The following is a 13,908-nucleotide window of genomic DNA, read 5'->3' on the forward strand; positions in this document are numbered from 1 at the left end:
AGGTTTTGTATAACCTAGGGTTACCACTCCCTAGGACCTAGGGTTACCTCTCCCTAGGATTTTTCATCTGTCTAGAATCCACTAAAACTTTCCTGCAAGCTCAATCACATTTGTTAAACAACAAGACATCTTAACTTTTGAATTCTTTGTCATTATCAAAACATAGGTTTAATCGTCTGGTACTCCCTGCACCAATAGACTGGATGGGTCGGGGATCAACCGTTTAGCATGAAATCCTGACGTCTCGGACGTTGAGCAAAAGTTCAGTCAGTCTAGATGACCGATTTAGCAAAAGGTAATTTCTCTTGAGAAGAGTATGTGAGGATGCATTCCCTGTTGAAGGAACAGTAGGCGTCAGTTCAACCTAAAATTTCTGAGATATTTGAAAGTCAAAATCGGACAGTCCGGATACTATCAAATAATTTATAATTTATATTTTATTGTGCTAACTTTGTCTTGTAAGGTATACTTTGTATTTGGACTTATATGTCTTGCAGAAAATTAGATGCACAAAGTAAAATTTGAATGAACAGTGTCTGAGGTGCCTCCAGGGCTGTTGGAGGCGCCTCGGCTGCTTTGACTGAAGCTTCATATGAAGAGGAGCCAAGGCGCCTTCTAGGCGCATGAAGGCACCTTAGAGCAGGGATGGAAGACACCTTCCATGCGCTTGAAGGCGCCTTCGAAGGGATAACTTTCGTAGATTGCAGAAGTTATCATCTCCGAAGCTGTGGGGATAAGGATCAGAGCTGGAGGTGCCTTCAATGGGGTTTAAGGTGCCTTCAACAACCATAAAAGAAGGCTTTGGGCAAGATCTTGAGAACAACTCATTCTTACGATGCTTCTCTTGCGCGCTGCTTCAAGGACGACCCTGTGACTTTGATAATCGAAAGCAAGACTCTCTGAATTCTAAGAGTCGTCCGTATAATTATTGTAAAGCATTTGAGTTATACTATTATTGTACTCATCCTTGTAATTAGAATTTCTAAATTGATAGTGAATTTCCCAACGAAAGTGATAACGATCGCGGGCCTTGAAATAGGAGTCGTCACAGGCTATTTCCACTGCGTGATTCTGATCGACTATTTTCCAAAAAGTGTAAAAAAGCCACAAGTGCTATTCACCCAACCCCCCCCCCCCTCTAGTACGTCTCGATCATACATTTACTTGGTTTAAAATCTATGATGACTTCTAATTAAAGGTCCACACTCATTGAGTGTTTACTTTGGGTAATTCACTATCAATTCAGAAATTCAAGTACAAAGATGAAGTACAAAAAAAATACAATTAAAGTACTCTAATCAAAATTATACCAACAACTTTAGAATTCAGAGAGTCGCGCTTTCAGTCGTCAGAGCAGTGTTATGGCTTCATCGGAGCAGCGTTACGAGTTCATCAGATCGTCTATGGAGTAGTGCACAGGATAAAGATTGCAAAAAATGAACTCATTCAAGCATCTACTCGAGCACTCCTTTTATGGGATGTTGAAGGCGTCTTCAACACCATGGAAGGCGCTTCCAACAGTGTATCTTGTCCCCACAGTTTTAGTCTCCATAATGTCCACTTTCTGTGAAGTTTATCTCTTTGAAGGCACCTTCAAGCTCATGGAAGGTGCCTTCCATCTAGTCTCTTGGATGCCTTCAGACGCATGGAAGGAACCTCTGTGCCTCTCCGTGTGAGCCCTCCGCCAAGACACTCGAAGCGCCTCCAACTGCCCTAGAGGCGCGTTGAACACTGTTCATCCGAGCTTATTTTGTACATTTCACTTCCTGTAAGACATGTTAATCCAAAATACCAAACATATCCTGCAAGACAAAATTAGTGCAATAAAATATGGTTAATAAAACTACTTAATAGTCTTCGAAGTGTCTAATTTTGGCTTTTGAATTTCCCAGAACCCCTACGTCAAACCGATGCCTACTATTCTCTCTTTAGGGAACACGTCCTCACCTACTCCTTTCAGGAGAAATTACCATTTTCCTGACCGGTCCTCCAGACCGTTTGAACTTTTGCTCAATGTCTGAGACATCAAGACTTCATGCTGACGTCCGATCCTAACCTGTCCAATCTTCTACCTGGTGTCCGCGACCCCCAGGGTTTTCACCTAGAGTCCTCGACTCTAGAGTTTCACCCAATGTTCTCGATCCCCCAAGACTTTACCCAGTCCCCTAGACGATGACTTCATTGCCTAACTGTAGCTAGGACTTTCCCTTTACCTGAGATCACATAGGACTTTTCAGCACACTCAGTTCAACTTATTAGAACAACAATAATCCTTAACTTAGAACCCTTTGCATTATCAAAACTCAGGTTTGATCGTCTGGTACTCCTTGCAGTAACAATAGTGTGAACATCTTTCTTCTTTAGATTACCACATCTTGCACATGGGCAAGGTATTGCATTCGAATCTTTAGCATTTCACATTGCAAAATACAAGAAAGACTCTATTCCAATCTCATATTCATGTAATAATCTATTCTTTGACATCCAATCTTTGTCCGTTACTCGTACAACTAAGCAATCAACAATGACTTAAATCCTTCAAAACAATTATATAAATAGGACACATTAAATTAGCAGTGCTACCAACAACACAAAATTATTCTGGTGAATTATGTTGGAATACATTTTTTAAATTTTATTAAATTATTATGGTAAAAGTAGCTAAATTAATATTAATTGTGATGACTGCAATAGTTTTAAACATTTAGCATAGACGTAGAGATAAGAGGATTATACTTTGAATAGCGACAAGATGGAAGCATCTTAAAATAAAAGACTAGGATAACATTAATCAGGAAAAAAAACTTCCATTTGCAGAGCATGCTTGTATAGATTGTCAAGTTGATGAAAAACACAATGACAAGCAAACTTTTGGTAAAGTACATTTGTTGTTCATGCCTGTATAAATATGTAATCATTTCTTAGCACACAAAAACAAACATTAATTAACTCTCAACAAGTAATTATAAAATATTATAGCCCAATTATTCTGGTTGATTATGTTGTCACAATTAAACTATTGTTTCATAATTCATTTATCTAAAGCCTATAAACCGTTCTAAGATGATGAAACAAAAAGAATGTATGTCTCCATTCTAAAACAAATTTGAAATGAGCTTTTAACACACAAACATTGCTACATTCATAAGTGTCAACTAGATCAAATATAAAGAGATTTTAAAATTTTATAATGTTCACATGGAACTAGCTAGAAGCACTTTTGCCAACCATACCTGAGGTATATCAGTGTAACTGTGGATTCATTTAGAGAGGGGTTCAGCAGAGATGGGTGGTTCGGCGGAGATGTTCAGCGGAAGAGGGTTAAGCTGAGAGAAGTTCGGAGGAGAGGTTCATGGAGAGGGGTTTGTCGAAAAGGGGTTGGATGAAGATGCTTAGGGTTCGACAGCGACAGCGATAGCGTGAACAAATCGTATGAGGAGAGGGAAAGAAAAATGGCTTAGGGTTTGGGAGGCTAAGGGGGGAAACACAGCACCAAAAATTTTTCTAAGAGAGGGAAAGCAAAACACGGCTGCAACAAAAACTACGAAGGGGAAAAATGGTGAAAAAATAAAATCAAAGAAAGACAATAGTTTATTAAAACTAATGTCTTTGACTATATAAAATAATATAAAAACACAATAGCTTATAAAACTGTTGTTGTACCATCTAAAAAGGAGCTTAAAGACAACAATTTTATAAAATCGTTATAAAATGTGTTGTTAATTTTTTTAAAAAAATTACTCAGCGATAATTGTTTTCACAAAACTGTTGTCTTTTGTATTTTACGGGAGCTTAAAGACGATGATTTTATCAAAAATCGTTATCTTTTATCAAATTCACAATAGTTTCTTCTAAAATCGTTGTCTTTGTGGTGTTGTCATTTAACATTTTTGTTTTAGTGAAAGGACTTGAAATGCACTCCATAAGAGGGTTAGACTGGTCAAGGGATGGATCCCGAGGCCACTCCGATGCTCAAGTTAGGATTTACTTAAGGGAAAATACAAAACGAAGAAGGTGGAGAAGGAGAGTAGAACATGGTGGAGTTCAAGAAAGTGTGGAATCTCCTTATTGTTACCTCTGTAAGTGTCTATGTAGTCATCTAGAGAGAATCTCCACATTGGTCAGAATATCATCATTGTGGGAACCAGTGAGGGGATAAGATCCGATAGTCGTTAGTTGTCTTCTCATTCAGCCAACACCACAATTTAGTAGGGGGTATCTAGGTGACCATATATATCTACCAATCTTGTAACTGCTCCCCTATTCTTTGGATGACATGCGTCTTAGAATATCCACGGCCATTGTCAGCAAGCTTGTGTAGAGCATAGACCTGTCTTGTGGGTGAAAGAGATGACGTAGATGTGGAGTGACCTTGAGAATATATAAAGTCAATCTGAGACCAAGACCGAGAAGATGTCAGGATTTGATATTGAGAGAGGGTGTGCTGGTGACTATGGTCAAGAGAGAAATGATGTTGGTGATTGAATCTGAAGTTGAGAGATGGTGCTAGGACCTGGAGCTGATTCAAAAGGGGTGTCAGAAGAGGAGCTAAGCCTTAAGAGATGGTGCATGGACCTAGAGCTGAGGCAAGTAGACATTGAGGTCGGGAACTGAGATTGAGTCAGTGTAGATATCGAGGACGAGTCCTGAGGTTGAGTTGGAAGGATACTGGTTATTGAGGCCAAGATAGGATAATAGAATCTTAGATTGAGACAGAACCACGAAGGGTGTCGGCGACTGAGATCGAGCCATATAGTATGTCGGAGTCGGGAACCGAACTGAGGATGAGTGCATTGGACTTCTACTTAATCAAACTTGAGTCTTTGGAGATAAACATATGCGGCTAAGTGGGTTAGTCGCAAGCTTCTCCTGGGATGAGTCTGACTCTTTGCATATCTCCACTTCATATTGACTTTGATTGATAAATTAATGTGACTTTTAACCTATATGGGACATGTGGGGACTAAAGGAAGATGTCGCATCATCCTTCATAGTTCACAATCATTCCCAATGAGGTCCAACCGAACCACCACAACCAAAAAACTTACAATAAAACTTGGAGTTATCAGGTGGAAATGGGCTTGTTGGGTGTTAGTATGATTACAGTACAACATTTGATTCGAATTGAACAGAGTCTTCTTTTAAATTATGGAAAAAAGGCCACTCTATGAACTACAACAAGCTACATAATGATTTATATAAGTTTTATTTGAAGGGTGGCTGATCTCGTCCGAAAGCTGAGTCGGACAGAGGCGGGCTGCGCTGTCCTCGAGGTTGACGGAAAGTCGCGGAGATGCCTGGTCGATCTGGTACTTGCGGGAAAGGTTCCCACGGGGGGATGACGAGGGGTGATGACGGGGACGATCAAGCGAAGGCTCTGCACACACTTAGACAAGCACCCAGGTCGTTAGAGACCATAAACTAGAGAAAAAGTCCCTGGGTCAGGCTCTTCGACGCTCAAGTCAGATATTTTTTTCTCCAGAAATACAGTAAAAATGACGAAAAGTAAAGGATGAGTGTGTGAAGACGAGTGAGCGTACCTGCGTAAGGACGAAGCCTCCCTTTTTATACAGCTCTGGATGTTTCTGGAGTCTGACGAGTGTCAGGGAATGTCGGGTGTCAGACTTTATCTGGTGGTGAGTGACACGTGGCATCCTCCTATAGGTCGGAGGAGGGATCGAGGGGCAACGAGCCTTGGACCATTAGCATATTCCCTGACACGCCCTGATTATTCTCTGATGGGTGGTTACGATTCCCTTGCTTGCTTATCGTGTAGTGTGCGCCCTCTTAAGTTCCTTAACCCTAAGCTAGGTCTTCCTACCTGCCGACCCCGATCTGGGGATACAGACCTGTAGTTCCTAACCTGTATTTGCTGCTTCGTAAATCCATATATGTACATCCAATCTTGTCCTGTCTTAGTTGGCCTTCGCTTACTCTGCAAATCCTGCTCTGTATGTCTTGCCTTAGTCCGCCTATCCTGTACTATACGTCCTGGTTCACATATCCTAACCTGTGTGCCTTAGTTCGTGCCCACTTATTTTGACCTATACGTCTTAGCCTGATTCAGTATATCCCGACTTGTACGCCTTAGCTTGCCTCATACGTTCTGGTCCACGTATTTTGTCTTACATATCTCGACCTGTGATTCTCGACCTATTTTCCCTAATCTGCCAATCCTGTCCTGTAATTCCTGACTTGTACATCTTAGCCTGATTCCGTATATCCTAACATGTACGCCTTAGCCTGCCTCATACGTTCTGGTTCACATATTTTGTCTTGCATATCTCGATCTGTGACTCCCGACCTATTTTCCCTAATCTGCCTATCCTGTCCTATAATTCCTGACCTGTGAGCTTTAGTCCACTTCTACCTATCCTGACCTGTTCACCTTAGTCCAATTCTATCTGCCCCACCCTGTGCATCCCGATCCGTATTTTCTGACATGTGCGTCCCGCTCCGTATTTCCTGATCTGTACGACCTGACCTGTATTTCTTTGTACGCTTCGATTCGTATATCCTGACCTATATGTACTGATCCGCGCGTCCTGTCTCGTGAGCTTGAAGCTACCTCTCCCCCTGTACATCCCGGTCCATCTATCCCGACCTGTACGTCTTGACCTGTACTTTTTTGTACGTTCCAATTCGTATATCCTGACCTGTTCGTACTGACCTGTACTTCTTACTTTGTATGTTTCAATTCATATATCCCGACTTGTACGTCCTGATTCATATATCTCGATCTGTACGTCTTGTTTCGTATATCTCGACATGTACGTCCTGACCTGTGTCTTTTGTCCATCGAGCCTGAAGCCGCCTATCTTAATCTGTACATCCTGGTCTGTATATCCGACCTGTATGTCCTGACCTGTGTCTCCTGTCCGGCGAGTCTGAAGCCTCCTATCTCCCCCTGTACATCCTGTAATCCGAACCTTTGACCACCACATAACCCATACTTTTGATCGCCGCATAGGTGGACTTTTGACTATTACGTAGGCCTGACTGTTGACCGACACGTGGACTTGACTTCGGACCGCCATAGGGGTTTGACCTCTGACCGCCTGTGAGCTTGACTTCCAACCACATCATCTATCCGATCCCACGATCACGCACTGTATCAGTGGCCATAAACGCTAGGATACCTGTAACTTGCACGTATGAGATGATTGTACATGAGCACACACAGAAAGAAAAAAAAAACTACATATAACATAGAATTGAAGGAAAAGAAAAGCATGATATAGCAAAATTCAACTGTGAAAAGAAAAACTCATGAGAGGCAAAATGTTTCATAAACAGCTTACTATATCATCTTTTCCCAAATCAGTCTGCCCCACGGGCTAGTCGAGGTGCGATGGTGGTTTGTACGTACAATTTGATGGTTTCCCAAATCAGTTTTGACATTCTTCGATGAGAATTCTTTTTTCTGTAGGTGATATTCCACTTGGGAAGAATGTACTTGGACCTCATCAATTTGTTCTTGTCTTTACTTACTTTGTTCTGAGATTATGATGTTGTGATAGAATATTTAAATTATCATCTAGATATCCGTGATTCGAATCCCAGTTATAGTGTATTTATAGAAATTTTTTCTTCAAATAGAAGGCGTAATCAAAATATGCTAGACTTCTGGGCTGGCCATCGCGTGAGCTTTCCAATTTATCTTAGTGACCGATAGAAAACTTCCGTGAGTCGAACTGATCATTCCAGAGATAATTAATAAGACTAACTAAGATTAACTTTTATTTTTTCACAGCATCTGAAAGTTGAGGAGGAACCTGTAAAACCTCACAATGCGCTGTTAATACTCGAGGTTTATGTTCGAATCCGTCACTTGAATAGCTTGTAATGAAAGTAATGTCGTTCTCAATGGAGTTTTCAGAATGCAGCTTTAATAAGTGTTTACCAAATTTGTTAAAGTTGATATATAACAATAGAATAAACTTTCCATTTATTTAATTCGATAATACTTTATAGATCCCTCTGGCTAGAGGGTACAATTTATATGAATTCATTTTAAATTTGGATAGGTTCGAATAATAGCAATATGATCTGAGACTTAGTTTCTCCATATGCCTTGCCATATCCATCTCCTTCGTGATCATAAAAGAACTGCGCCGTCCGAGGGATGTTAACTTGTATATTCATGAAGTACTCCTCTAATGGAGAATCCCAACTAAGAGATGCATTCAATTCTCTCCAATATTTTCTCATCAATTCTCTTATCTCCCTCCTCGCCACTTCCTCTGAGACACATTTCTCGTGCATGTAGCATTGAACATATTTTGGCACATCGCCTCTTTCTAGCTCATCCTGTAGTAAGTAAAGTAAATGTTGTTTGATTCCAATGAGTCAGATACTTCAACTAGATACAATTAACGTGTGTGCGTATATAAAATTACCGTGGAAGTGCCCATATCATCGTAAAGACGAAAAAGTATGCTAGAGGAGCGTGTGATCTCATGGTAATTGGGAAAAATTTTCGAGGCCTCTCCAGTTAAGTCTTTGGCCACACAGTAAGCGTGAGATAGAATGATTGGACCAGCTATTGATACCAGTCCATTCTCCATGTACTCCTCGAGCATGGGGGTTCGGCCATGGTGGAACCATTTTGCTTCCTCAAAGTATGATTTGCATTGATCTCCCCACTGAAAATTTAATACCCACAGCAACTCATTCAATAACAAAGAAGAAGAAGAAAATGAAGAAAATTGAATTAGTGTTTATAATTTACTGCTTTCTTTAAATCAGGCACAATGTCCAAGCCCTTCTCCTTCATCACCCGATAGCCTTCTTCGTGCACCAGGTTGAAGATTGCAAAGAAACATAATTTCATGTATTCTGGAAGCTTGTCCATGGCAGTTAAGTCCCATCTGCAACAAAACTCACTCGATCTTAGATAGTTGAGATAAACATGACTTGAGGTCGATGATGGTGAATGCTTGTCACCTGTCGACGGCATCAGTGAAGAGTTGGAGTTCATCCAAGGTTCCATAGACGTCGTAAATATCATCAATCAATGTAAGAAAGCAGATGGACTTTGCTTGGATCATTCTGCATCTCCAACTTTCTGGTTCATAAGTGAAACCAAGTGCCCACAGATAGTTTTCAAGTAATCGGTCTCTGAAAAATGGCAGCTTCTCTGCAAGCCCGAGCCCCGACCACCATCTGCATTTGAAATTGTTATTTATAAAAACTTCGAAAGTATATATGCTTGGTTGCAATTGATATACCTGGAGAGCTCTCTGAGTTCACTCTTGTACATGTCCTGAACCAGATTGTAGTCGAGCTTAGCAAACTCCAGCAGGAAAGGGGGGTTGATAGTGTCGTCGCCACGGCATGCTTCAATGAACCACCTGTGCTGCACTCTCTCCAGCCGCCAATTCAGTGGAAGCTGCAGCGCATGGGCCACCTGCTCTCTGAGACCTCCAGTCTCAGGAACAGATCCCTCCTCCATGAATCCTTTCAGCTGCTCTGTTGCAAAATCCATGGCTTCCTTCAGCACAGTCTCTCCTTCCTTCTCGAGGTAGGAAGCTTCGTACAGACTCAGAAGCCCTCTGATCTGGTTCTCACAGCGAGCTTCGAAGTTTCCCTCCTCGTCTCTAAATGTCTCGAACAAACCTAAGTGTAATTTTGCAAACAGTAACAGTCAGAATTGTGAAGTAATTGATTACTTAGTGATCATTGATTAATTACCTTGTGAAACAGAGAAGCCATTTGCTCGGAGGAGCCTGAAGAGCAGCGATGTGGCATGGAGATCGTCCTTGAGCTGCGAGCTCACATGATCTAAAGAAGCATGAAGATGACTTTAAACGTCAGCAATCTCGTCTTTGAAGTGATACGCCACGCCGAGCTTTTGCAGGTGGTCGATCAGTTGAAGCTGCTTCGCTACTTGCTGCTTCTCACGTATCAGATTCCTGGTCTGCTCCTTCAGTACGTTTATTCTCTCACGATTCTCTTCTTGTTGCGCCTACGTACAGAAAACAAATTAAAACAAAGGTTACACATAAAAATTTCGACGGTCGACCAACAACCACACTCACATACCGTGGAGGTGCCCGAGAGGGATTGCACATGCTCGTCCGTCCATATGTTTGGATGATAATTCGCCGACCGCCGCAAGGGAGCTACATGACTAGTGCCACTGCATGATCGGACCTGGAGAGTTCGTCGGAACATCTGTAGGCCTCGATGCTCGACAGCAGCAACGATCATTGAGCGACGAGGGAGGACGGATATCATGGGAGCAGAGACAGTAGTGCTGGTATAGTAGATAGACATTGTTTGATTATTAGCTATTTCCAAACTTGTTTGCAATCAAAAATAATTTGGTGAAAGGAGAAGAACAAGTGCAGCATGTATATAGCAGCGCACAATTGTGCCTCACGTCGAGTACAAAAATTCATTAAAAATATAAATTGTTTAACATGTCGAAGTTAATTAATAATGCCGGTTTAAGAGATCAAATGAACAATTGATGACGCAAAAGTACAAACATATAGTTTGTATTCCGTTGAAGAATTCAAAAAATCATCATAATAATGATTAATAAATAATTTGAAAGGTTATCATAATAAATATCATAAATAATAAATTAATTGAGAATTTAACTCTTTGTATTTTTTAGAGGTTATAAGTAATCATTCTATAAAAAATTTGTATTTTTTTAGAGGTTATAAGTAATCATTCTATAAAAAATTCAAATGACAAATTTCTTCTCTCGATTTCTCCCTCGTCAACTTTTTCGTTTTCTTCCATCGAAAGAGATCGGTAGTGTTTCCAAGATTTTATCGATCTAAGAGGCTAGCACCTAACGGATCGTATCGAGTTCATGATCTAGTACGTGTGGATACCACTAGAGGAGTCATACGTGGGATTCTTATCTATCTGTGATATCATTCAAGCCTATCGAAGATTCAAGATAAGTTTTTATATTATTTTATAAAATTATATATACCACGAAAAAATTTATAATTTAATATATGTCTTTACGGTAAGGTAAAAATAAAAGAACTTCGAATCTAAAAATGTAAACTTTGATGATGTTTCTTAATATAAAATCGAGGGTAAATTAAGTAAAGAGAGAAATTTTACCAACAAAAAAAAAAAAATGTTCCATAGCACGGCAATATTGATTTATTACGTAACCTAGCTAACGATGCAAAAATATATGTATATTTTCAAACTGACTGTTGACGAGTGATTTTTTAATAAAAATAATAACACGACCTTTTTTTAAAAAAGGACAATAAAAGTATAAAAAATTAACATACCAACCAGGTGCTAATCGACTTGGTCAACCACAAATTGATGGCTTTGACTTCCTTATGTCATCGTAGGCAATGGGGAATACAAATTGACCATTGTACTTAATGCATTTGATTCCTGGAGATGAAATTAGATTTGAAAACAAACAAACAGTAAGGCAACACTATAAAAATCAATGAAGATCATAAATTTTAGGGGAATTTTATTTTATTTTTTTTAAAATGCCCATGATATTTTGAGAGAATACATTAATTTAGATATCTTTCGTTTAAGTTATTATATATAATCTTGATTATATGATTATTGATCCGGTAATAAGAACGGGGGACCCTCATCAGCGGGGATCAACGGCACGTGGAGGTTAAAAGTCAAGATAGTCAACCTGGAGACCGGCCGACCGGACGAGGCAGGCCTACAGACAGGGCCCCGCAGGCCGACCGGCCGTGAATCCTTCGAACCGAATGAAAGACAACCCGACTAGGAGTCGGGTTTCCGATGTTCTAAGGTAAAAATGTTTCAAGGGTCGAGCGGGTTGTCCGTTCGGCCGGTGTACAAGGCAACACAGGCAGGAACAGTCTCATCCGAGCATATGATCGATGCAGAAGTAATATGCCTACCGAGCGGCCGATCCGCTCGGCCACGGAACAGACAAGGAACGCAAGAGGACAAAGGAGACAGGGGATAACATCATCCTCGAGACACTTGCCGCCGACAAATAGCAGAGGTGGCGGCCGAGCCGTACACATAATCATACGGTAGAAGCTTCCACCGTCACATCCGGGATATGCTCAGACGATTACAGAATGGCGCCAGAGGTACTTTTCTGACACAGACTTGTTAAGGTATGTTTGGAGAAGCGTGCACGCATCGAGAAACGTGCTCGTGCTCCCCCGGGGTCCTATATAAAGACCCCAGACGTCGACGAAGGTATGCACACATTTCTACTGTAGCCTCGTTACTCTGCCTCTCTCGTTGCCTGACTTGAGCGTCGGAGAGCGTGCCACGTCCCCAGCGTCCGTCGACTCAGCGCTCGGACAGGATCAAATTGGCGCCGTCTGTGGGAACGCACCTGAATCCGAGTTGAGGAGATGGAAGAAGCTGGACGTCAACTTTTGGTAACGCTCTCTCCTGAAGAGCTCGAAGCACTCGTCCAAGCGCGAGCAGCGAAAATTGTGGAGCAACAGCAGAAAGCTCAGGCCGAGCGGGCAGTGTAGCAAGCAACATCAGCTTCGGGGGGGGGGGGGCGAGCGCCACCCGAAGACCGGCAGGAGCAGCTCTCAATATGGGGGCAAAACAAGGGGCCAGCCGACACTCAGATGGGGGCGCCGGCCTCCCCAATACCTTTTCATCGGGCTCTGTTCTAGACGCCCTTGGAGGTGGCGCAAGCCAATCAAGACAAGGGATCCTCATCAGACGAGGCACCCATCCGGGACGTCAGAAAAGGAAAGGCGCCCCGATCGGATGCATCGCCCGAGCGGACCAACCGGCAGTTCTCAGATGCCATTCTTCGCGATCCACTGCCGCGGCATTATGTGCCCCCTACGATCGGGGAGTACAACGAGACAACCGACCCAAACGACCACCTTAGTAAATTCGACAGTACCGCCACTCTGCATCAGTACACAGATGGTGTGAAATGCCGAGTGTTCCTCACAACGCTTTCGGGATCGGTGCATCGGTGGTTTCGAAGACTGCCGGACGGCTCCATCACAAGTTTCAAGGAATTCCGAACGGCGTTCCTCCATCATTTTGCTAGCAGTAGGCGCCACCAGAAGACCAGCGTTAGCTTGTTTGCCATCAAGCAAGGCGCGAGGGAGCCGCTCCGAGCGTACATTCAGCGCTTCAACCAAGTGGCCATGGACATTCCAACGGTCACCTCGGAAACAATGGTGAACGCATTCACACAAGGGCTCGTGGACGGTGACTTCTTCTGATCGCTCGTCCGGAAGCCGCCTCGGGACTACGACCACATGCTGCATAAAGCCAACGAATACATCAATGTGGAGGAGGCCCAGGCGGCGAGAAGAAAAGAAGCCCAGAGCGACCAACCAGCCCCCGCCGAGAAGAAGTAGCCCATCAGTCACCAACCACCCAGAGGACCGCGAGCCGAAGTCGTCCATCCTCATCAGCATACTCGGCCGCACGCTGTCCAGCAAGTAGTGGCTGATCGGCCCAAGCACAAGGGGAAGGTATGGACCCCGATGTTTTGTTCACTATATCAGTCAACCACTCACAATACCTGCGACTGTCGGAGCCTGCCCCCCATCGCTCACCCTGCGCCAAGGAGCTATCGCCACCGATTGCCTTCACCAGACCGGCAACATCGACAACGGAGCCCCGCGCCAAGGATAGAAAGGCGATCCCCCGAGCGGCATCATCGTCAGCAGCACGGAGCTCACCACCGAGCGTCACATGAACGACCTCGACCTTCCGTTCGGGGGGAGGAAAATAGGGGCAACGCGTCGGGGGGAGAGATCAATATCATCGCCAGAGGCCCGACCAACGGAGATTCAAATAGAACCAGAAAAGCACATGCAAGGTAGCTACGGATCCATGCGGTCGGCTGCAGCCAGGAAAGGGCGAGCGGACCCGAGATCAGCTTCGGGCCCAGGGACCTCCAAGGAGTTGAAGTCTCACATGATG

At 42.9% G+C, this 13,908-nt stretch overlaps 2 protein-coding genes across 2 annotated transcripts; both read right to left on the reverse strand.

The window, feature by feature from the left end:
- Window positions 1-7,925: 7,925 nt before the first annotated feature.
- On the reverse strand, window positions 7,926-9,820 carry LOC121973561 ((-)-alpha-terpineol synthase-like). Its single transcript, XM_042524966.1, has 6 exons — window positions 9,694-9,820; window positions 9,231-9,618; window positions 8,947-9,165; window positions 8,732-8,870; window positions 8,400-8,645; window positions 7,926-8,310 (listed from the first exon to the last, which is right to left on the reverse strand). Exons 2-6 carry the CDS (start codon window positions 9,485-9,487, stop codon window positions 8,014-8,016), a joined length of 1,158 nt encoding a protein of 385 aa, XP_042380900.1. The 5' UTR covers window positions 9,488-9,618; window positions 9,694-9,820; the 3' UTR covers window positions 7,926-8,013.
- LOC121972627 (tricyclene synthase, chloroplastic-like) lies at window positions 9,806-10,308 on the reverse strand. Its single transcript, XM_042524279.1, has 2 exons — window positions 10,045-10,308; window positions 9,806-9,967 (listed from the first exon to the last, which is right to left on the reverse strand). The coding sequence occupies exons 1-2, from the start codon at window positions 10,276-10,278 to the stop codon at window positions 9,806-9,808; spliced, it is 396 nt and encodes a 131-aa protein (XP_042380213.1). The 5' UTR covers window positions 10,279-10,308.
- Window positions 10,309-13,908: the final 3,600 nt, after the last annotated feature.

Source organism: Zingiber officinale, chromosome 4A (assembly GCF_018446385.1).
Source record: "Zingiber officinale cultivar Zhangliang chromosome 4A, Zo_v1.1, whole genome shotgun sequence".
NCBI lineage: Eukaryota > Viridiplantae > Streptophyta > Magnoliopsida > Zingiberales > Zingiberaceae > Zingiber > Zingiber officinale.

What these genes read in the sequence shown, in the direction of transcription:
- LOC121973561 (XM_042524966.1), bottom strand. Translation starts at nt 9,487, where the DNA reads ATGGATTTTGCAACAGAGCAGCTGAAAGGATTCATGGAGGAGGGATCT. An exon ending in TTCACTGATGCCGTCGACAG is followed by an intron (nt 8,871 to 8,946) that starts GTGACAAGCATT and finishes GTTTTGTTGCAG; the next exon opens with ATGGGACTTAACTGCCATGG. An exon ending in TGCCTGATTTAAAGAAAGCA is followed by an intron (nt 8,646 to 8,731) that starts GTAAATTATAAA and finishes TTAAATTTTCAG; the next exon opens with TGGGGAGATCAATGCAAATC.
- LOC121972627 (XM_042524279.1), bottom strand. Translation starts at nt 10,278, where the DNA reads ATGTCTATCTACTATACCAGCACTACTGTCTCTGCTCCCATGATATCC. An exon ending in CCCTCTCGGGCACCTCCACG is followed by an intron (nt 9,968 to 10,044) that starts GTATGTGAGTGT and finishes TTCTGTACGTAG; the next exon opens with GCGCAACAAGAAGAGAATCG.